The sequence below is a fragment of the Lepidochelys kempii genome, chromosome 4 (genome assembly GCF_965140285.1).
Source record: "Lepidochelys kempii isolate rLepKem1 chromosome 4, rLepKem1.hap1, whole genome shotgun sequence".
NCBI lineage: Eukaryota > Metazoa > Chordata > Testudines > Cheloniidae > Lepidochelys > Lepidochelys kempii.
The window spans coordinates 23,541,651-23,566,447 of record NC_136383.1 but is presented as its reverse complement, the minus strand read 5'-3'; the positions used below and the strand labels follow the sequence as shown (position 1 = coordinate 23,566,447).

Genomic DNA, 24,797 nt, shown 5'->3' with positions numbered 1-24,797 from the left:
CTAAGCACAGGAGATGGCACTGATGGAGAGTTTCTGGCTTTCCACTTCCACATTCTTAGCCCGCTGCCACTCTGGATAGCGGCACGCTGAGCAGCAAAAGCCTGAAAGACTACAGAAGGAATACTGGAAATATCAAAATAAAGTTAAGCAGAGATTCCTGTGTGGTACTTCCGTTGTGTCTGTCTTATTTTTTTAGTAGCATTCAAATGCATTGAAGGAGAGACAAGTGGTAACTTAAATGCCTGGTGAATCATTATGAAAAGAATGGGTAAAAATGAAAGGAACAGGTCTGCCCTAGGTATTAGCAGTTGAATTCTTTGATTTTGTTTTTCAAATAAAATCATTTAGGTGACTCATACAATGAACAGGATTAATAAAAGGTATATCGTTGAAGTCTGTGGCTACCTGGGCTCACCCTTGTAATTCCTCTTGGTCCCAAAGTATGTAAATTATCCATTCTATTTCTCTTACTAACAGAGAGACAGTCTCAAACATTAAATGTACACAAAGTCAGCCAAAGCTGCAGAGATAATATACACATTTAAAAAAAAACTTTGCTTTGATAGTAAGTATAAACTGATTGGTAAAATGCACCTCCATGCAAAACGGCATTGCCAACTGCAACTTTCGCACTCTCTTGCTTTAATTTTTTTTAAAAGAAAAATGTCAACCGTTCCTTCATTTATTCTGACCTTGAGCAAATGTGTTTTGTGTCTGCAAAATAGCAGCTAATGTCAGAAGTAGCTTAGGGCCAAACCTGCAAATATGTCTCACTGAAGGTCATCTGTACTTCCACAGGAGAAGCTCTGCACCTTCTAGAATGTCCACATTTTGTAGACTATTGCTCCACATCACTACAGGCCAGACTAATGAGGACTACCATGTTCCACAGGCAGCAGTTCTAACCAGCAGAGCCACAAGGAGCTTACACTGCATTATGAAAAAATTTGTGAAATACTTATTTCATCTGAAATTCTTTCTATGTCAGTATTGAAGATTAATTAATATGCCCAACTAGAGACTGTGTGAATATATTACACAGCTTACATGTAGTGAACAAAGCATTTTAAATTTTCATCTTTTGTAATTTGTTTTATTGCCAGCACTATTGGTGATGAGCCAAACTAAAATTTGGCCTTTTTTTTTTTTATAAAAAGTGCATTTTATTTTCTACCTGAAGACACGTGTAAGTTAGAGACATAGGAGTCCATCCTTCCTGCTAAGGTAAAAACCTGCTAGTTTAAATACAGCCTCATGGTCATAGGAAACAATTTCATAATTTCCCACAAAATTCTCCACCACAACATTGCATTAACATGCTTTACCAGTAAGTTTGCTTAAAGTAATTTTATAATACAATTGCATGTGGTACCTGAGTATATGGTCTGCACTGTATTTACTATAACAATTTCACATGTGTCCACCCACTATAGGTAGGGCCCTACCAAATTCATGGTCAATTCTGGTTAAATTTCATGGTCAAAGGATTTTAAAAATCATAAATTTCAGTGTTTCAGATATTTAAATGGGAAATTTCACGGTAATGTAACCGTGGGGGTCCTGACTCCAAATGTGGTCGTTGTGGGAGGGAGGTCGCAAGCCTATTGTACCAGGGGGTCATGGTATTATCACCCTTACTTCTGTGCTGCCGCTTTCAGAGCTGGACAGCTGCTGGCCGGCCACTGAGCTCTGAAGCCAAGCTCTGCCTTCAGTGCTGAGCTCCCGGGCAGCAGTTGCCGCTTTCTGGCTGCCCAACTCTGTGAAATCTGGTCTCTCCTACAACAGCCACATTTCACGGGGAGATCAGATTTCACGGTCCGTGATGCATTTTTCATGGCCATGAATTTGGTAGGGCCCTAATTATAGGCCACATTCTGCAATCACGTTATCTGCACACTCACCTATTGACCTCAGTGAGCGTTACATGAGTATATCTGTGGGCAATACTTGACCCCTACTGTCCATACCCGAGTATTCTTATTCGGTCTTAAGAACTTATGAAGCTTTACCAGCTAATGCACAAAATCTACTCACCGATCCCTTACCATGAGGGCTGGTGGTAACAAAATAAGCTATGTTTATATTCAGTGGTTAACTAACTAACATTGTTACTGTGATGCTTAGGGTGCCCATATTTTCCAAACAGATGTGACTATTGTTTCATCTTCCCTTCTTTAGTATACCATGTGTATCTGTTTGTTTTCTTCTGTCCCAGCCCCAACTGTAGGCCCTTCTCCTTTATTTTTATCTCCTCCTCACACCTCTGCTTTAATTCTACTTAATTTTTCCTCCTCCTCCCATTTATCTTGTCTTGTGTTCTCTTATTTCTTCCCTCTGTTCTGCAGGCTCTCTCCCTGATCTAACATGATATGGAAGATTTTTGAATGGCAGGCCTGTGTTGGCTCCCATCCAGACCTCCTTTCCTCCAGGCTTTTCTGTCAAGTAACTGTCTCACATATAAGGTGGAGTACCAGATCCAGTGTTGCTGAAGCCGTGTTGGTCCTAGGATATTAGACACACAAGGTATGTAAGCTCGAAAACTTGTCTCTCTCACCAACAGAAGTTGGTCCAATTAAAAAATATATATATAATTTTTTTTTATATATATCCAGGACAGACCCAGGTGTCCTTCCCTCTGGCTGGCTGCTGTCACAGCCCAACAGTGCTACTAAGGCTAAACAGCGCATCAACAGGAACAGATGTTTTAGGTTTATATTGGGGGGGGGCGGAATCATGAAAAAATGCCAGTTTCATCATCTCAGGTAATACAATAGAACAGTTCCTGAAAATTAGGAAAAAAATCCAGTATCTATGAAGCTTAGTTACCCTATACAAAATGCAAACACACCTGCCCAAGCATTCATTTAACTGTCAAATTAACTTACTGGTCTTTTATGGGTTAATGAGATCTTGTGGAAAACGACTGATTTGTAAAGCTGTTACCTTCCTCCCAACACTTGGAAAGAAAATAACCGATATCTTAGTATATGGCTGGGAAAAAGTTAACTATCAGTTGCAGGCACATCTCTGAATTCAAGTGTTTCAAAGACTGAAGTGAAAATATTATACATTAAGTTTGCAGATATAAAATGTGGTGTTATATATTACGTGTAACGTTCATTTCACTAAATTCACAAAGCTGTTTCACATGAGAAATATAAATTTCATTTTAGATTTCATGTAAGAAAAAATACGATAGTAATCTAAAATCATGAGTTATATCTGCTCTCAGTTATGTTCATAAAAACATTCTTCAGATTTCTAAAAATCAGCAGTGCATCTCTAACAGGCTATCACACACACAATTTCTAGTCTCTCACTGTGTAAGCTTATTAGTTGTAAAAGTCCTAGATAAAATATAAAGTAATGTTTGAGCTCTCAGTTTGATTAGAAGTTGAAACCTACTGTACTTTCCCCCTTAGAGCACACTAATGTGAAATAAGAGAGAGACTGAGAATCTTGTGTTAAAGTTTATGAAAGTTCCACGATTCTGTTCGTGTTACAGTGTGTAATGCTGTGGACACATGCTGCTTTGGAGGGCAGAGGTCAGTCATAATTCCACAGCAGCATACAGGCAGAAAAAAACACAACCAACCACCTCTGAGAAAGACTTTTAATTGTCCTACTACAGTTAATTATTCAAGTCACAAACAAACATTTGCTTACAAACCACAACACCTGCACACATAACTAATAAGATTGAAAGTTTGTATGCATACATGTGAAACACGGACATACAAATACACACAGTAAGAGTCATATTCCTTTCCATTTTCCTTAGATTTCTATTTTTGTAGACTCATCCTCTTCCACATTTCTCACATGCACCAACCTAGTTCTTCCAATGTTCAGGTTAAACATTTTTAGGTTTAAAATTCCATTTCATGGGAAGAATGTTATGTTAGTCAAATTGACAGCATGTCAAAACTGAAGGGAAAAAATGCTGAACAGTCATTGCAAGTTTAAGGTTCACAGGGCCCTAAAAGGAATATTAAGATCCAGAAATGTTAAAGCATGTAAATCTGTTGTAAATTTAAATGCAGTGAAGAGACATTTAAACCATTTGCAAGTTCACATTTAGTAGAGAGACTACACTCAGCTGAGTTACTCATTCTACAAGAACGCTGAAAAAACTTCAAGACCTAAATTTACTCTAAAACTTTATGAGGCACAGAAAATGAAAAGTTTTGCTGCCATCAGCTTCAATTTTCTCAACTCTAAGCCACGTGCATGCACGTGCACACACACACACACACACACACACACAAAACGTGATTCTACTTATAACAGAGTAAAATTATGCGACATGCACAAGAATCCAAATTCAGCTCTGGTCAAATATGCACAACTTTCATGAACTTCAATATGAGATATGCTGGTTTCCACGAAGACTGAATCTGGTCACAACTAAGGACAATTACCTCTTCAATTATATGGCACCATCTTCCATTCTAAATGATCTTGCAATACTTTACATCACACTTGTCAAAAACTTTCAGAAACAGCAAGTTTTAAAGATCTGTGGGTCTATATACTAAAACAGTTTACAATAAAAATGTTTTTAATTCTGATGAAGACATACACTTCTTGACATTCTAGTTTCTCCAGTTGATCAAAATTTACCAAGTTCACTTAAACGCTATGTGCATATGTTCTTGCCTTTCCTCCTTTCTTCCTTCTCTTTATACCTACTTTGCTCTAATTCCTTCTCCTGTTGGCAAGAAGGAAGAAAAATTACTTTCAATTTCGTGGGAGGCCATGTAAGTTCCTAGAGAGAGGGAAAATACCACAGCATTTTTACCTTTTCTGTCATATTCTTACTTTGTTCAGCCAATGTCCCTTGCTCTTTGCCATATTACATTATTTTCCCTCTTGTTCCCTTTTTCTGTTCTGTACCTCTACACTCCCAATTTTATAATCTATCCTCAATCACCCTGTTTTCACCCACACCTTCCCCCTCATTTTCTGCTTTTCCCAGACACACACCTTGGAAGTCCATTACACTGCTAAGATCAAATAGGTTTAATGTATCGGTTTGCTGAATTAGTATATGAATAGCATGTTGATGAAGTCTGATGGTGATAATCTACATTTTCAGCTAATAATAACCATGGAGAAGGATTGCAGGGACACCGGATTGATTTCAAACACAAGGGGCAGGGAAGGTGGTGTTCAGTTGGCTTATATGCCATGGGGAAAGGACCATCCTTTTCTAACCACATGTTAGGTATGGGGTTCCCAAAACGAAGCAACTTCTGAAGGTGCTTAGCTTTGTGCAAGTGCAAGCCATGCCCCAGCAGATGATGAGAGAGGCTCAAATAAGAAAAAATGAATATGGCTCTAAGAAGGGAAGAAAATGCACGTAACGAGCAACTGCAATGGCTTGGTTAAAGAGTAGTCAGATATGACTAAATTACGGTTCGTATAAATCCGTGCCCATGGAGTCCAGATTTGAATCCAAACTTCCCCTTCGTTCAATAGCGTGTGGATCTAGGACAAACCCATCACAAAACATAAAAAGCTATTTACATTATATAAAAATGAATAATGAAAACTGGTCATTCCCTGTTTACCTTGCTATACACCAAGAGAAAAAGGAAATACAATACTTGTTGATTCTAAACTTTCTTGCCTTCAACTTCATCAAGAGGAAATATTTGTTCTTCACACAGCATAGTCAACCTGTATAATTTGCTATTCATTGCTCTGAGATAATGAGTAGTGTTAAATACATTAAAAAACACTGACAACACCTAGATTTAATTACTAGCTACAGATATTTAGGATAATTCAACAGTAGCCTCCTGCTTCAGCACATCATATTTTCTTCCCCGTTCAGAGTTGGGAAGGAATCTTTTCTTCAGCAACTCAGCATCTCTTCTCTCATGGACTTTTTCTTCTTCTTTCCTCTGAATCATCAGGTACTAGCTGTAACCAGTTTGGGTACAAGACTAGTTAGAACAATGATCCAATATGTTCTATTCTACCATTTTCAGATTCTAATATTGCTTTCAGACTAAAAATCTAAATCTTCTTGTAAATGATTCTTAAAAAGTAAACAAAGATACAGGCAATAATTAATCTGAGAAGGAAGACGCAGAAGAAACTGAGAAACTGTTAGTTACAAAACTATTTCTTTTATTCAGATTAACTGATCCGGGGGAGGAGGGAGGAGGATGGAGGGTGCAGAGAAGAACTAAAAAAAACAACCCCCAACTGAGTAAGTTTTAATCCATGAAGATTTTAGGAACAATTACTCATAACAGTCAACTCTGATTAGCTTATTGTGACTATTAGAATAGTTTCACTTATGTAACATCTTCCTTCTTAGAACCTCAAGGTATTTTACAAATCCTGAATTAAATTAGCCATGATTTCTTAAGAAGTAGTGAAGTATAAATCACCATTTAATAAATGAGCGCGCACACACACACACCAACCTACATGATTGCTGACAAGTCTGTCTACCTTAGGCGGCCACTACACAATCAATATAGAAAATAAAAAACAGAAGTCCATGAAAGCCATCCCCTGAAGAATGGGGCACATTTCCTTAATTAAATGAAAAACTGTCAACAACGTGATGAGTATGTTTTAATAGTTTGATAAACCATTGAACACATACCCATCTACAGGATTCTTTATGAAAGGAAAAGACCCAACATAAATTACTCAATTAGGCTATGAGTTTTCCTCAAAACAAAACAAAAGCACCTAAAGTAATTTGTACCTGGAAAACTGCACCGACAATAAGAACAAACAGTACAAGAAGCTAAAATGCTGAGTATCCTATCACTTTGATTTGAGTAGTATTTATTTCTTTACATTTTGGATGCCAAGTAGCCTTAGGGCTTCAAGTCACAAAGCCTCTCTCTGCATCTCCCTGCTTAACCATCCTGCTTTCTCCCCCAACCCAGGGTGGTGGTGGCAGTGGTGGTGGTGGTTGGGGGGTGGGGCGCGGAGGCAGAGGGGAGGAAGATAGTCAAATAGCAAGAGCCAACTATAGCCCCCATGACTTTTTTACAAAATTGTATTGCAGCTGACTGAATGTCAGCCAGCTGGGAAATAAAGGCTGCCTCTGTGTTAGGCTGTCAGGTGAATAAGTCCTTGGGTCACTGCAATGAGTGTCCTGGCTATATATGGGAACAGACCAGCTATGGAATGGCTCATCTGGCATTCCACAGCTACCAGAGAGGAGATACTTTCTCCTCAGAATAGGAAGTTGCCTCTTCTAATTATGAAGCAGAGGCTCTGAAGCATTGCTATGTACTTGTAGTTTTCAACAGACTTGTTAGATCTGCATAATGGAGAATTTTAAAAAATATTTTAGAAATAAAGACTCTGCAACAATAATGTTAGAGGTACTTCTAATTAAAGAGCACTTAGAAACCAGCAACCAAGGAACGGTCACTGTGAACCTCAAACATCTAAACAATACCAGTAATAGTACATATTTTTGTTTGTATCCAGCAAAACCAATGAAAAAGTGTTCCAAACAACAGGAATGTAAAAGCAACCTCAACAAACTAACAAAACCGACTACAGTGGTATGTAATCTGGAGAGAGTTACTGAGCAGTGGTCACAATACTACTAACACTAGTTACTATTAAATTAGATATTTTTATATTACATTTCAACTTGCAAGTAAGTTGGCTCTTTCCATAAGAAATAAATATATCCATGTGGAGTACATCAGATGATTCCCCACAGTCCACAATGATATTATCCCAACTCAGCTTTTTAGAATTCTGAAACACAGCTGAAAGTCATTTGAATTTGCAGAAAGTTATTTCAACTAAAAAGAAGCTTATCATTAACATTCCTTTTTTTAGTTCTCACCCTGCACTTAGAATACAGTAGGGCCTGATCCTCAAGTGGGGTAAGTCAGTGGCGCTCCACTGAAGTTAGTGGAGTATGCCACTTCAGATCAGCTGAGGATCTGTCCCAATTTTGCGGAGGTTCCCTGTTTGGCATAATATATTAGAAATTAGTTATAACATGTTTGATTCCTGTCTACAGAGCAAACAACATTTTAAAAGAAGGTTGGAGTACAACTATATTAACTTGGTGCTTCACCACGCTTCTAGGGTAGACAGACCTTTAAGTGAACTATTCAAATAATTATCCTAAAATCAGTATTGAAGGCTAGCACTAATTTTCTCAAAAGCTCTCATTAGTTTTCGACTAGCAATACTACACTACTGTTCAGTTCTCGTCTAGCTGCTTACATGACACCCCTCAGGGCAGGGGTGGGCAACCTATGGCCCGCGGGCTGAATCTGGCCCGCCAGCCGTTTTAAGCCAGCCCTTGAGCTCCCACTGGGGATCAGGCTTGTCCCGCTCCAGCTCTCTACCCAGGGAGCCACTCCACATGGCTCCCAGAAGCAGCGGCATGGTCCCCACTCCAGCTCTTATGTGTAGGGGCAGCCATGGGTCTCCGCTCTCCACTGCGGCCAATGGGAGATGCAGGGGCGGTGCCTGCAAACAAGGCAGCATGCACAGCTGTCTGGCCATGGCTCCATGTAGGAGCCAGAGTGGGGACATGGCACCTGCTTCTGGGAAGTGCTTGAGATAAGAGCCACCCGGAGCCTGCACCCCGAGGCTCCCCTGTAACCAACCCTCTGCCCCAGCCTTGATCCCCCTCCTGCACTCTGAACCCCTCAGTGCCAGCCCAGAGCACCTTCCTACACCCCAAACTCCTCATCTCCAGCCCCACTCCAGAGCCCTCACCCGCTCCTGCACCCCAACCCCAACTTCATGAGCGTTCATGGCCTGCCATACAATTTCCATACCCAGATGTGGCCCTCGAGCCAAAAAGTTTGCCCATCCCTGCCTTAGGGTAACATCCGAGCACCCCTCCACACACGTAGAAAAAAGGAACTCTTTCTTCCGCCTCGGGTTCTGAAAAAACAGCTTGTTGAGTTTACAGTTTTGTTTGTGTGTATTGAGGAATGGTGACTGGGGCGGGGGGGTCACATGACCTTCCCCAAACATATTGGGTGTGGGAGAGAAGAAAGGCCAGCATCTGGAAGAGAAGAGGCAGGGCCAGAACGCCTCCTCTACTGGCTATGCTGCCTGGCTGCTACAGTCTCCCACTCCCAGGGGAGAGCGTGGGGGCCCCGGGCTGGGGCAAGCAGGAGTTAAGTGGTAAGGCCATGTGCTCCTCCTTTGGCTGGTGCCCCTTTTGTGTCCCCCTCCCCACTAGTCGCCAGTTCCATGATCATCCATCTCTTGAGAGAATAACATCCTTTGTCTATGTCCAGCTCTTGTGAAAATTCTGTCTTTTGTGTTCTCAACTCTTCCCCATGGACAATTTTATTCCTCCAGTGAAGTGTGACTGTCATGGGAGGTCATGGTTGCACATGGAGAAGTGATCTCAGTTAGCAAAGGCCAGTTCCAAGGAGGATTCTGAATATCAGGGCACAAATCTAGAACAGGATTTCATTCAAGGACAAGCCAGTACAGACAACACAACATACAATATATGTATATTCACAGGCTGCTGGATTCTTAGTTACTTTAACATGGCTTGTCTGTTTTCACTTGTAGTGTCAAGTTTGAAACTACACATAGCGATAACCATGCATTCATCAAAACTAAATACACTAAATAGTTAACAGCTGCAGTATCAAATGAATAGGACTAAAAGCATTCACTGTATTGGACAAACACATACTACTCCAGGCAACTTCTGCATCCCATTTATCTACCTGAGGAGGACAAGTTCTTTAAACCAGAGAAATGAAAGCACTGCTCCTACGGCATGCCATGCACAACTGGTTCTAAATTTGAGAAGTGTTTTTTTCCAAGTAAATACAACTAACATATACGGATTTAACTCTGTCCAAAATTATTTCTAATCAGTGACGACTATCCTATCAGAATAGTGTATGTGTGAGGAACCCTTAGAAGCAAAACCATAAACTTGTCTAAATTACGGAGACTTGGATTTTTCTAAAATCACTCTTTAGACTTCCTTTTTAAATCTCCAGAGATTCATCAAAAAGATGAATGATTCAAGACTTGTTCCTTTCATTCACTCATTCTTTCTTTTACCCCGTACAACCAGTCTGGTATTTTTACAGCCCCACTACCATCGGTCACTGAAACAGCTAGATGAAAACATAATATATTCCTAAGTACAGTAAAGTTAAGTGTGTACATTAATTTAGAAGTTGGATGAAAAGTTTTACAGTTCTGTTAACATTCTTCTCACAGTTGGTGGTACTCAGTGCTTTCCATATACTCACATTCTATTTCTCCTTTTTATTCAGTTTAACTCACCCTCCAGCACAGTTATCTTCTATATACTTTTATACTCTAGATCAGTGGTTCCCAAACGTTATTAGTTCACATACCACCTTCTTATTAAAAGAAGTTGTGAAGTCAATTGATGGAACATCAAGCTCCCATGCAACAGTTTGGGCATCCCTACTCTACATCTTTTGTGTCTCTAAAGATTAATGCAGTACCCTGGACATTTCATAACACAATGTGACATTTCATGAGCTGGTACCACTTTCCTCATTCCCACTTATTGTTTGGCAGACACGCAGAAGTATCCCATCAAACTGCTGACCTGTCATTTCAACTCCTCCGCCCATGTCCCACCCCTTTCATTTTTACCCTACCAAGTCTCCTTTTGAACCTAACTGCAAGCCTGTGGTTTGTCAAGTTCACTTAGCTGCAGCATGTCTTGTGGTTTTTCAAATTGCTAGTTAGTACGAAGCAAACACTGTTCGCCACAAAAAACAGTTTAATCCCAGCTGGAAGCAAGAACTGTGCCCTCCCATTTATTTAAATTTGCTGATCAGACTTTCTAAGTCACAGCATTGTCAGCAAAACCCATTTGGCTGTTGAACTAAATGGAACTAACATCAGATCGCACCTCAGGGGAAACGTGCATAAACTCATGCACTAGGACACTTTAGCATGAAAAAAAACAAAAAACAAAAAAACACAAAAATCCTTCAGCTTTTTAGTTAGCCTTGTATCCTTGTAACTAGTGTTTTATCCCAGATAACTTAACTTTAAAACTAGGCAGAATATGATAGATAAAATATAAGAAAATTCAAGTTCTTGGGTTATACTGAATAAAGAAAACACAAAGGCCTGTGGACTTTAGAAAATCCACTGGGACAGGAAAATAAGTCTGGTTCGTATAAGAAATGTACAGGCATGATCCTGAGGTTTATCAAATCAGCTATCGATCTGTGCCGCAGTACCTCGATAAAAAAAGAAATATTCTTCTTCAGTCACATGACAGTCAAGGACTTTGCTTGTCCTTTTAAACCATAGCAATCTATGCTTGGAAAAGGAGGAAGTTTAAGACAGCAAGACTGGTAAGAGCAAACTAAAGAAAAAGCCTAGAAGCTACTTTTCAAGACTTTTGCTTTCACAAGTGCTGGCAGCTCTCTTCCACCAAAACTGGAAATGCATGTACACAACTCATGCAATAGCTTAATGAGTATAGTTCACATAGGCATTATGTGGAAAGATGTTTCTGTGGCTGAGGTCTGGTTTATGCTACAGACTTATATAATTACGTCATAGGGATGTGACAAATCCACACCTGAGATTTAGTTGGGGATTGGTCCTGCTTTGAGCGGGGGGTTGGACTAGATGACCTCCTGAGGTCCCTTCCAACCCTGATATTCTATGATTCTGAGTGACCACAGTAATACCAACCTAACCCCCTGTGTAGACATTGCTAAGTCAACAGGAGAACCTCTCCCGCCAACATACCTACCTCTCGTAGAGGTGGATTAACTAAACTGATGGGAGAGCTCGCTCATCAGTTTAGAGCATCTTCATTCCAATGCAGCATTTTACGTGTAGACTTGCCCTTAGATTCTTTTGCAATATGCAGGAGGCAAACTAAAAGCTATTTTGCAATCAACATACAGATTTAAAATTTTTATTAAAGCTAAAATTAAAAAATATTCTATAATAAATAGGTTGGGAAAGGCGTGTCTGCACATCGGGGTATAGTGCTTAGATTCTCCACAAATACAAAATTTGTTTTTAAAAGTCATAGGATACATAGAGTATATAATCAGCAATAACCCAAATTTAGATGAATAGATTTAACAATACAGTTTACATATTAGAATATGAATACTTGGGTACATCACTTGTGTAAAGTTGTACAGAGGTTGGGTTGTGGAAAGCAAAATATATCAATGAGTGGAGATTGTCCCTCAGTAATTGAGAATTAGGTTGGCTGTCCATTTAGAAAATACAATCCATGAGGAAAGTATTAGTTACTTTCCTGACTGTCTTCTCATTGGCTCTCCAGCTCATCCCTCCTGGTATTGCCGATATTTGGTGATGGGTTCTATGTAGATGTCCCTCGACCAATACCCCAGACTGACCTACCCCGGACTGATCTTGTCCCCATGTCCCCCGACACATCCCCAGCGTGTCCCACTCCATTCCTGTACCCATCCCCTACTAATGCACCTAACCTCTCGGCAACCAAGTCAGATAGCTTCCCCCTTGTCATGGGGTCTGGCAGACAGAACATGGAGCATACAAAAAAAGATAGCCTCTCTGCTCCAATTTCTGGTGCCTAGCACCATAGCGTCACCCAGAAACCAGCAGAAGCAATTTCAGGAAAAGTCCAGCTCAGCACCTAAGCCCTGGACTCTCTAGAGCATACTCTGTATGGACAGTCTTTGGAAAATTTTGGGGACAAACCCCTAATGAACACGTGCAAATGGTGATTTTCAGAGATTTACAACTTGGCCAAATTTGGGAGGATTTTCAGAGGGATAGCAAAAGCATTCTTTAATTTCAGGTTCCTGCTCCAAAATACAGAAGAACTAAAGCTTCCCAATTAAATACAAGAAGTTAACATTGGCAAAACTTTTTCTCCTAAACCTTATTTTTCAGAAATGGCTCAACTGTTTTTGTTGAAACATTCCATAAAAGCCTGTGGCAGACACTCAGCATGGAAAATTTCACCCTGAACGGTTAAAGTAAAACAGGCAGTGCTGCCAGTTCTAGTTATAATAAAGTCATTATCCTCAACGCACAATGGCAATGTTTAAATTTTATAAGAAGTCTTCAGCAATTCTATTCTTCAGTTAATTCATTTTGCAGCATTAGCCCTGACACTCGGGGCTTAATCCAATATCCAACATCCTTCCACTTCATTCAAAGGAATGATGTTGGATACTGGATTTAGATCAGGATACTAGTGACCGAGGGAGAGATTCACAAGACTGCCAGTTGGAACCTCTAGATTCTTTCCTGGGACTGCCAGCAACGTGCTGTGTGACCTACAACAAATCCTTTAAATATCTCTGTTCCTCTGCTTAACCTTCACTGCAAAGAAAAATCTCTTTTGAAGCAAGAAGTATTATCTAATTAATTAATGTTTATGAAGAGCTTTTAAGTCTTTGGATGAATAGGGCTACAAGTGCAAAGTATTAAGTATTATAATGAAAGGTGGATTCTAGGAAAGGCTGGCAGAGAAGATATTAGCTATGCACTGTCAAACTAACACAAAACAAAAAAAACCCAGACAACTTGTAGATGATGCTCAAAACTGAATTGTTGTCTGAAACAAAGTTGGACGGTCTCTTATTTTCTATAGGTAAGTATGTACACAAGCACAACAATTTTTATAAACTTTAACAGTCATTAAAACTAAAGAAAGAATTCCTATGTATGGGAAGGGAAGAGGACCATAGTAAACCAAAGCTGGACAAAAGCAAGAGTACCTCTCAACATAAGTTTCTTAAAAGATTACCCTTATGCAGCTCATGGGGGAAAAAATCCCTACACAGCAGCCTAAAACTCAAACCTGACAGTAGGAGGTTTAACCATCATCTACTGTGAAATGCGTATTGTTAATAGTTTCAGTCTGTTCAATAGCTTCATATGTTCATATGTTCGTTCACGTTGCTTATTAAAATTTGCTCAACCTTTCAGTATTACTCAGCTGTTAAGCGTGTTTTCAAACCCTTCTACGACAGGGTAGCTTTTGAACACTTTAGAAACGTAAGACTTCAGCTTCCCAACATACTGTTGTATGAAAAAACAAACAAAAACCAAAAACAGAGAGACTACCAGAGAAGCAATAGGGGACAAAGAGCAGATAATCTTGTGCAGCCTTAGACAAGTCACTTAGTCTCGCTGGGCCTCAGTTCCCCATCTGTAAATTGGGGATATCACTTCATTTCTCCCAGCCCTTCTCTATATCATAATTTAGATTGTAAACTTTTCTGGGCAAGAAATGTCTCTTATTGTGCATTTGCCTAGCACAATGGGACAAACAACAACAAATTCAGAGTACTGATAAGGTCTTAACTCAGCAGCAAAGAACCCTATCTGAAATGAGTTGGAATGGGAATGGTTTCCTTATACATCAAGGTTCAAATCATTGCACTGGTCAGATGGAGAAGCCATTTTAGCTGTGACTGCTGGTGCCAAAGACGCTGTAACAATAGGCCTTTTTCTTAGGCGTAGCAGGATTAGGATAATGTCCTCTTGCTGTGCCTTGGTTACATAAAGAATCTGAAAATATCAAAAAAGAGGAGTCCACTAGGAAAAAGTCCCAGTACTGTCAATTTCCAGTTTTATCATGAGGCATGTGATACCTTAAAACTCCAACTGCTCCAACCTCTTGAGAAAAATCTTTAAAAAAAAAAAAAAACAACAAAAATGAAAATTCTAGTTTTGCTGGGTTGGGGAGAAAAAGGCTTGAAAACATGAAGCAAGTGCACAATAAAGGCTCAGAAACCAGAAAGCAAATATAAAGATGGATTTAAAAAAAATCATGACTTTCTGAAGCCTTATTCATGATTTCTCAATACTTGAGACTGGTGACATTGGAGCCACGTCTTCCAGGGCAAATCCGGATTTATGCAACTATCAATCTGAGAGCTCAAGTTTCAGAAGCATCCAGTCAGAACAAGGTTCCAGCCTCACCATGAGAGCAACACATAGTTAAAACTAAGTTTTATCATTAAATGTTACTTTAATAGTTTAACTCACTCAAAAGTAAGGTAGGTACCTCATCGTAGAGCTATCGGACACCATGCCTGTCCCGAGGAGCTGACATTCTAAGTACAGACTTGACACAGGGGAACATGGGTTAAAAAGATAATCGGGATCAATAGTAACTGGGCCTCACCAATGGAAGCTGTGGATGCTCAGAACCTCTAAAATCAGACTGTCCTGGCATTCATTTTGTATGAACCAGTGAGGGAGCTGCTAAAAGGAGCTTACAGATGAACTGTGCTCAAAGCAAAGGCAAACCACCACACAGCCTGCTTCTGGCTCTTCAAGTGAAAAACAAAAAGCCATACAAAACTGAACTCATCTTGTTCGCTTAGACAATGAGCCATTATGCAGATTCTGGAAAAATCACACATACAAAACACATTGGGAGGAGGGACACCACTTCAAAATTCTGGATATTTTCAACAGGACTATTCACATGCATAAGTGTTTATAAGATCAGGGACTCAGCAGGCAGGACTTATATAAAAGAAGTTTGGTTTTTACAAATGGTACCTTAATCTTTGTGTATGGAATCAGTTTCTCCCTCCAACAGAACCAGAACACACATCAAGATAACCATTCTTGGGAGTTAATGTGGGATTTTCACAAGCGCTCAACGGTGGACTAACTGTACTCCCACTGAAGCCAAAAGGAGTATTTTTGAAAATTCCATCCTTAAGCACTATTTTATAGTTAAAGGAAACTCATCCGAAAAGTCACTTCAGCATCTGATCAAGATAAAATTGTAAAACTGCAGAGACTTTTTTGGTGTGCAGCATTGGTGGATACTTGCTACTTCAGAACACTAAACCTTACTGGACCACAGAGTACTCTACAGTCTCTTCTCAATGCCTGTGTGCTTCTATTAATAGTAATGGAATAACAATTTTTTTCCAGAAATTTGACTGATATGACCTCATGTAACGGTAATATCCAAGTTTTTTACCCTTCTGATTTTTGAGAACCCTAAAAACACGGAGAAAGGATTTTGTAGAAATATTCCCCCCCAAACACGTTTAAAATAGAAATTCTGACTAGCTTCACTTCCATAGCTTACATAATTATTTACTCAAGCTTGAAATACATTAAAAAAGCCAGCATCTGCTTTCTACCCGTCTTCATGGGAACCAAGAAAGTACTTTGACTGAAAAATAAAATATCGGGGAGCAAAAGAGCTACAAAGTCTTTGAGAGGATGGTGAGGAAAGGACTCATCCCATAAAAGGATTTTTTCAGAACTTACAAAAGGCATTTCACTTTTACAAAAGAAAGGATCTGAAGAACCGAACTGCAAATTTTACAAAAGCCCGTTATCTCAGCCACTTCCTACATGACGAATCAGCAAAAACAAAATTATAGTTCCTAATGAAGAATGCTGGAAATATGCCCTCATGCGACATGCCTTTTAATACACAAAAAAAATTACGTACCTGAAAATACTTTTAATATTATTAGAGACCTACTACTCTGCACATCTGGCAAATATGAATTTATACAGCTGTACTTCGGAAGCCTCCAGGTAAGGATCCCTTTTTAACTGTGATACTTGTAATTCTGATTCCTTCCCAGGATAGCAACCAATTACACATTTGACCAATATATGGTACTATTTTATTCTGAAAAATAAAGTAATTTATTTTCCCGAAAGAGGCATACTCTTCTGCAAACATTTGAATGCAAATTGCCAATTGAACTGGTTTTCCACAGAACATAATGAACACTAGCTGTGCATTGAAAGTAAGCATTAAATAATAAGTTAAGACTTGAAGAAAGTCCAAATGAGAGAGACACATTAATAACCTGTATTTGAAGATTGCATTTTCCTAAGGCCTCCTCACACCGTCACGGACCCCAGTCCCACTGACTTCAGAGTCCATGCTAGCAGATCCCAACGCAGGACAAGGCCTTACACATTCTCTGGACATGAACTCTGTCTTCCTGTCCGCACAGATAGCGTCTCACACATGGAGAGTGCTTAAGAATACACATATTACATTAAATTTCATAATTTATGTGCTGTGGCAGAGCTCCGACCTTGTCCCCATGGGTCTCGTGCTTCCAGGCAGTTTATGCTAGCCTCAGAGGCTCACTGAGACCCTCCATGTAGCCCTTCTCTCTCTAGGGCCAGGGTTACAGTCTACTGAGCCCCTTTCATCATAAGCCAGCAAGGAGGTTGGTGAGAACTCTCACAGTCTCTGTTGTCCCTACGGGCTTCTTCCATAATAGATTAGGCCCCTGTCAGGACAGGAGGCTAATCCTCCCCTCCCAGGAGGTGTTTCTGCAGTGGTGAGTTGGGGGAACCCGGGCCCGCCCTCTACTACGGGTTCCGACCCAGGGACCCTAACGGCAGCAGCTGTTGGCAGCCCACCTTTCACTGCCAGAGTTGCTACATTTCCCTGGGCCACTTCCCCACAGCTCTCCCACTTCTCTCTTCTTCACCCTTACCTTAGGGCTCCCTTACCAGTGGCTTGAGGGTGTCTTCATAACCCAGCCCTTCAGCTGCACTTCCTCTCCTCTGGCTCGCCTCAGCCTGACTAAAGTGAGTCCTTTTATAGTATCAGAAGGGCCTTAATTAGAGTCAGGCGTTCACATTAACTTAATGGCCTCACCTGACTCTTTGCAAGTTAATTGGAGTCAGGTGTTCTCATTAGCCTTAAGCAGCCCCTGTTCTGGTCAGTCAGGGAAAAGAAAACTGCTAATCCAGTGGCCAGTATATCTGCCTTCTGCTGCACCAGGCAGAGTTCCTCTGGGCGGCGTCCACTGACTCCCTTGACGCCTTTCAGGAGCAGTGCCTTTGAACACACTCCTGTCCCTGTTATTTCATTAGTTGTCCCCCGTAATCATTTGGTGTCCAGGTCCTGTGGATCCCCCTCTTAGGCTGGGGGGAGATCCTTTAGCAGTGGGCGAGCGTTGCCCGCCCACTTCCCGGATCCCAATAGGGCTACTCTGTTGTACCCAACTGGCCTGGGTCTATCACAGTGCAGTACCAGGTCTACAGTTCAACAGAAAAAAGGACTTGATTTTTCATTTAAGTATGTCTAACCTTAGAAACATGCACCACACAATTGCAATGACAACTCAAAGTTTTGTTCTGGTAGTCAAACAGCTGCAGAAGCATTTCTGACAACAGTAATAAACGGAAACAGTATTTTCTAAAAAAGCATCAAGTTTCATACTTTATTTACTAGAATATCTCCTTTGCCTGGCATCCCTTTCTGCATATCACAAAGCCACCACGATTTCAACAGCATTAAAAAAGAGCAATGAACCACCATCCATAAAATGCCCTTCCCTATCAGTTGGGCAAGCCACCTCCCTTGCCTCATTCAATTCCTCCTAACCTCTCTCCCCTGAGTCAACCCACACACAAAAAAAAATCTTACGTCTTCCATCTTGCCTATGAGGAATGAGGGTGTGGAAAAATGTTAACAGCACTAGTGATGTATTTTAGGAGTTACCATGCTAGCTTATTGTAATGTTTTAGTCTCTCCCCCCTCTCTGCTCCGTTTATACACCTTACCTCATTGTTTAATAAAATACAGACGCCAACCCTGCACTAAGAACCACACCCCTGCATCCAAGTAGAGCCCCAATTACTTCAAATGGGACTCCACACGGGCTCAGGGATCTATCAATTCTCCGTGCAGATTTGGAAATTTAAAATTATAAACTCTTAAGAGCAGGAACTGAGTCTGGGTTTTTGAGAGTTGCCCAATATTTTGGCATTCAAATTAAAAATGACAACACCAGGACCAACGTAACTTTTGAAGATTGCCAGCCCCAAAGAAGACATTCCACTTTGTTGGATGGATTACACAGACAGTAAATTATCTCCTCATGAAATATCTCGAGTACAAGCAGTTTCATCTTGGGAAGGATTCCCAACTTCAATTATTTTAAAATTTAGAAGGATTATATCAACCTGCATCAGATGACAACCCAGCTATCGTTAATCTCAGAATACGCGAACTAGATAAATTCATGGAGAATAGGTCCATCAATGGCTATTAGCCAGGATGGGCAGGGATGGTACCCCTACTCTCTGTTTGCCAGAAGCTATGAATAGGCAACGGGATAGATCACTTGATGATCACCTCTTCTGTTCATTCCCTCTGGGGAACCTGGCATTGGCCACTGTCGGAAGACAGGATACTGGGCCAGATGGACCTTTGGTCTGACCCAGTTTGGCCGTTCTTATGTTCTTATGAAATGCAAGCCAAAGCATCAGTGGCATAGGGAAGAAACCTCCCCTGGTGCAAAACAGAGTTTGATGCCAGTTATGGAACACTTCACTAATTTGCATGTCATCCTTGCGCAGGGGCCATGCTAATCTTTTCTGTATCATTCCAATTTTGGTATATGTGACAGGATGACCCTGAAAGTCAGAACAACAGTAGCTATAGTTTTGGGAATTCCCTTAGGCCTCCTTATCTTAGGAGTGGAGAGGCTAGCCTGAGCTTTAGCTTCCAGAAAGTCCACTGAATTAGTGAATCCAGGCTGATTATCAGTGATTGCAGCAATACCATAGACATTTAGGAATAGAGAACATTTTGGGAGACTTCTGTGTCACCAGTACTGCCTCTGTCTACTCCTTGGATACATCATTAATGGATGGCTTCTGAGAACTTCACTTCATAGTTCAGAGTACTGTCCTCTTTTCCTCAGTTTACTTGCTGATATGCTTTGAAACACAGCTTATTCCAGGAATGACAGAGTAGGAATAGGTTTCAGGGACTGACTAGCAGAGATACAAAACAGGAACTATGAGAAAAACAGGAGAGAAAGCATCGCAGCGTCCTAAAAGCATCAGAATCTTCGACACAATCTGACTACTGCTTCTACCTGATGCATCAGAATGATGTAAGAGTTCAGGACTCCTAATGGAGACTTTCAAAGAGAAACAATATGTACTGATAAAATCATAAAAATTCTGTGTGATATGACAATGCAAACAAACATGCACATTTCAAACAGATTTCCCCCCACCCCCACCCCCTATTCTTTTGCTACTCCTGCAAAATTTCTGGAAAGGGATCCAGACTCTGTTAGAGTCCTGAGCTTTCCCTCAAGAAAAACCTTCTCCTTCAACTGAAATTAAGTTTATAATCCAAGAAATATAAACCAGTGAGTATTAGTCCCCAAATCCACTTATATAGTCTCTGGTTATCTTTATTTTACCCCTTGTTCTTACTGTTTGCCCTGGCCATCAACTTCTCAAGCAAAACAGCTTCAGATCCAACATGAATAACATTGTTTTATCAGCTGTCACTTCTTCATAGCCTGCCCTGAGTACTTGTTTAAAAGAGAAAGACTGGACTATTTCCTTTAAAAAGGCTTTATCTTTTTAAAAGATTACATTACCGCACAGGATTATCAGCCTTCCAACTGCAGTTTGTTCAGAAAGCTTTTTACTTGAATGCTCATTGGTGTAGACTCACAACATAAACATAAGATTGCAAACATCTGAGAAACCATCTGTAACAGGCTGGCACTGTTTGCCTGAAACATCATTTGCACATGCTGATCAAGCTGGAAAATGTTCTGCTGACTCAAAGGCGTTCTCTACACTTTTCTTCCCCCCCTAAAATTCTTCACTAGTGCTAATAATTGTGGGTCCAATAGTGTTGGCTGCCCTCTAGTGTTTTAACGACTGTTGCATCTAACGCCACTCACAGCAGGACTTCTAGGAGACACATTGGTCTCACTGTTGCTGCTAGAACGAGTGGAGTTTTAGGGGGAAAGCTAACTGTAAACAGAACTGCTGAAACAAGCAGCTTTTTCTTCCAGCCAGACATAAGGGAGGAAGAAGAGACTCGAGAAAAAGAAAATCTAGGATGTGGGCCGAACAGTCAGAAGGAGGAGCTGCAGGAGCAGGCAAGCCTGGGAAAACAAAAGTTCAGCTCATATCCCATACAGTTAGATATTATGAACAAAACCAAAGCTCCAAGAAGGGAGAGAGGTTCGGCTTAACACAGTGGCAACTACAATAGAACGTCAGCGTTATGAACTCCCCAGCAATGGAGGTTGTTCATAATTCTGAAATGTTTGCAACTCTGAACAAAACTTTATGGCTGTGCTTTCAAAAGTTTACAGTTGAACACTCATTTCCTACAGCTTTGAAATTTTACTATGCAGAAGAAAAAGACTGCTTTAAAGCATCTTAATTTAAATGAAAGAAGCATAGAAACAATTTGCTTACCTTGTCTTTTTTTCAAACTTTCCCTTTTTTTTTTTTTTTTGTAGTTTATATTTAAACACAGTACTGTACTGTGTTTGGTTTTTGTTTTTTTTGTTTTTTTCTTTTTTTGGAGGGGTGGGGGAGAGGACGGGATGTCTACTGCTGCTGATTGTGTACTTCTGGTTCCAGATGAGGTGTGTGGTTGAGCAGTCAGTTCATAACTCTGAAGTTCTACTGTATGTCCGACCGCAGGTGAGGAAAGGCAGCCATCTGCTCACATTTGTATCTAACCATTTGCTAGATTCAATGAATACATCTAGGCCTACAATACCATTATTCTTCAATTATAGTCAGCAAATGCACGTATTTAGCTAAATGATTTAGAGGTGTTCCTTCTTAAAACAGCAGATATGAAAGAAAGAAAAAAAATCTTACCTTTGCAGATTCATGTTCAAGTTGCCTGTACAGGCCTTGATCTTGTTTTGTGCTTCCAGATGAGTCATCCCGTCTGTACTTGTCCCATCAATGGTGAGAACCACATCACCTATCCCCACCTGGGCTCTAGCTGCCTTGCCACCATCGCTTAACTGCAATGTCACAAATGCAATGAGTAAGTAGCATTCTTCTATGGGTCATGTGAGCATTCTTTGAATATAAAGGACACACACAGTTATATGCATAGCTACCTACATTTTTTATTCATAAACACACACATAACATAGATGATAATAGGCACACACCTCTTACAGGAGAGCACCACCTCTCCATATAAGGTTATTTATTATATAACTGAATTCTGTCTTTATGATCAAATAATAAAGGGGACTATTGTCATATTTACCACTGTCTGGCACACCTAGAGATATCTGTTTCACAGAGAAAGGAATTTAGGACTTGAAGACACCCATGCTTAGAAATCAGGGAGCAACTTCCATTTCAGAATCCAAAGGGGAGGGCAAGTGAGGTACATATCTGTGACTGACAGAAGAGCTGCCCACCAAACAACCGCTATCAAGAAGCGGTCTATGTTTGAGAGTCCTCAATCTGTAGACCTTGAGAGATCATTTAAAAAGAGGTAGCATACTGTAGAAGACGACAATTACTTGCATCTTAAAAAAATTCTGTGTTGACACTCCAGACTCTGCCTGATTCATAAAAACAATACACAGCTCTTTCAAAAAGGGAAATCTCTCAGGAAATTAAATTTTTAAAAATATGTGGAAATTGTCAGGTTTGACACCTGCAATGGGTCAATAAAGCCAGTCTCTTAAATACCAAGATGTCTGGTGTTAGAAGTACTGCCATACCAACAGCACTTAAAATATACACTGAAAGCCTTTTTTAAAAAGATGTACACAGTGTGTGCTTGTATCATGGTACCAAACCGTTTTGTTGATGGAGGGATTAAGGGAGATGTGCCATTGAATCAGATTTGGACTCAACGATCTCAAAAAATTGCAGGCCAGCACAACTGTTTTTGTCCTCAATTCAAACTAAAAGGAAACATGGAGAGTGAAAGATAGAATATTGAGTGGCGACAGATGGGGGGGAAGCAGACAAGGGATAAAGAAAACCTGCTTGTTCCAACAAAGTTTTGAAATTATTATATGCAGCTGAATTGCTATTTGTACAGAAACAAATTTTGCATCAATCGTCAAAAGGGGAGCTGTAATTCGTCAAGAAATCGCTGTGTAGACAAACCTTTTGCTCACACTCCTCCACTCACTGCATCGTACAGTAAGAAACCAAGTTACGGTAAAATATTGGCTCAAGAGCCCATTATGTGTGAAGAGAAGTGTGACTACACAAGTTATACACTAATCAGACAAAAGTACGTACAGCTTCCTGCCCATCCTAGCCAGCATTGACAAGCTCTAGCTCCTCGCCCAAAACCTGCTGAAAAGCATTACTAATCCCCAGCCTCAAACAGGGTGTGACAGAGAGGAGTCTTACTTCCCTAGATGTGCCCATTACAAATGATGACTTTTTGCGGGAGGAGGGAGATTGAGACACACCTATGAATGTTTGGCCAGGTCTGATCTCATTAATAGAGATACATAATTCTTACATTTTGTATAGCACTTTTCATTTGTAGATTTTGAAAGGCTATAGCTGTATATAGTATGTACAGCTCTCAACCCTAAATACAGAGTCAAACCAGAACGTACCTAATTTATAGTTACATGACAGAAGACTAATTATCAGCTATACAATAGAGCTGATCAGCAAGGGAAACAGAAAACAATGCAAGAAACTCGAAGACCTTAGGAGGAGGGAAACCCTAACCCAAGCTGTGTAATGTTTTTGTTTCGTTTGGTTTTAAAAGCATTGCTTTTATAAGTGCAATCGCACCCACGCCATATGTAAATGCATAGAAGAGTATGTGGAATTGAAACAACAGATCAAGCTAGGTACTTCCATAAATCTCTCTCTGAATCCTTGGGTTACTAGTTTCAGTGCTGTATTTGCAATACAGAGCACGTTTCCACCAACTCTGAATTGCAGCTGTTAAACCAAGTTATATTTCCCATTCCATATTACGTTTAATAAAAAGCATACTGATCACAAACTGCAGAAAGGATCTGAAACAGAAAAGTGAAAATGTCCCACCACTTAGACTTAGAACACCACATATAGTCTGGATAGGTCATTTAATCTAGGACTGGAGAGAGAGAGAGATCCATCAGCTGCTGAGGCCAATCATTGCTGACACCAGCCCCCCCATCAGCAAATCTTTCTTTGGCCCCTCAACAGAGACTGACTTCATGGCTTGCAGGAAAGATCTAGTCTTTGCCAAACAGGGGTGTTCAGAGAACTTTCTAACATGTACAGCAAAATCATGCGTCAAATTTCAGATTTAGCTACGGTTTGATTCCTAAAAGACTAAAACAAGTATTTAAGAGGGAGGCGATTTTTTTAAAATCCAACATAATGCCAATTTTCCCAGAAGTAAGAATATTGCTCTAAAATGTTTTCCAAGTCCAGATTTAACAAAAACTAGTTCTTGATTTGGGACCAACTTCATAACTAACATTACAGAAAATGTCTTCAGTACAGTTTTTTTTTAAATCAACAAATCAAAAACATCACAACAGAAGCTAAAAGTTTGTTTTGCTTTCTTAAAGTTTATATAGTCTATCTGGTACCCTATTCATTTTGCAACATGCAATATTTGCAAGAGAAGAGTCTCTCGTCATCTCCGTATTGTGTGTTTTAAAAAAAAACATTTTCCTAGATAGATGACTCTTTCTAGATAAAGTGTATATATCAGTGGCAGTGGATGAGATTTGCCTCAATGATTTTTACCGATTAATCAGTAAAAAAGGGTTAGTTAATAATGTAATCATTTATTGTCCACCAGTGTGATCAGAATCAGGCCAATGTCTCCTCCTTCAAATAGATAAGGATAGACAGGCAGCATTCATGAAATACCAAGTGAATTAGAGACTGACATATGTAATTGGAAGTTATTGAGAAGACAAAAAAGCAAAATAGAAAATAGAGATGGAAAATACCTGTTATCGTTTCCATCCTCCCTGTCAATGTGGGATTGTTCCCTATAGTATATTCTTGAATATTTTGCCCAGTCTAGTTTCAAATGATTTGTA

The 24,797-nt window shown here is 40.1% G+C and overlaps 1 protein-coding gene and 1 non-coding gene across 7 annotated transcripts in view; both read right to left on the bottom strand.

Moving 5' to 3' along the window:
- Window positions 1-24,797, bottom strand: part of PDLIM5 (PDZ and LIM domain 5) — a 183,861-nt gene that overhangs the window by 107,024 nt on the left and 52,040 nt on the right. For all 6 annotated transcript variants that reach the window (XM_073340724.2, XM_073340718.2, XM_073340723.2 and 3 more), the window contains exon 3: window positions 21,625-21,776. In XM_073340724.2, coding sequence (XP_073196825.2) covers window positions 21,625-21,776 — 152 coding nt within the window. The remainder of the gene's footprint in view (window positions 1-21,624; window positions 21,777-24,797) is intronic.
- On the bottom strand, window positions 19,285-19,387 carry LOC140911009 (U6 spliceosomal RNA). The gene has a single exon (XR_012158804.1). It is a non-coding gene; the product is annotated as a U6 spliceosomal RNA (small nuclear RNA).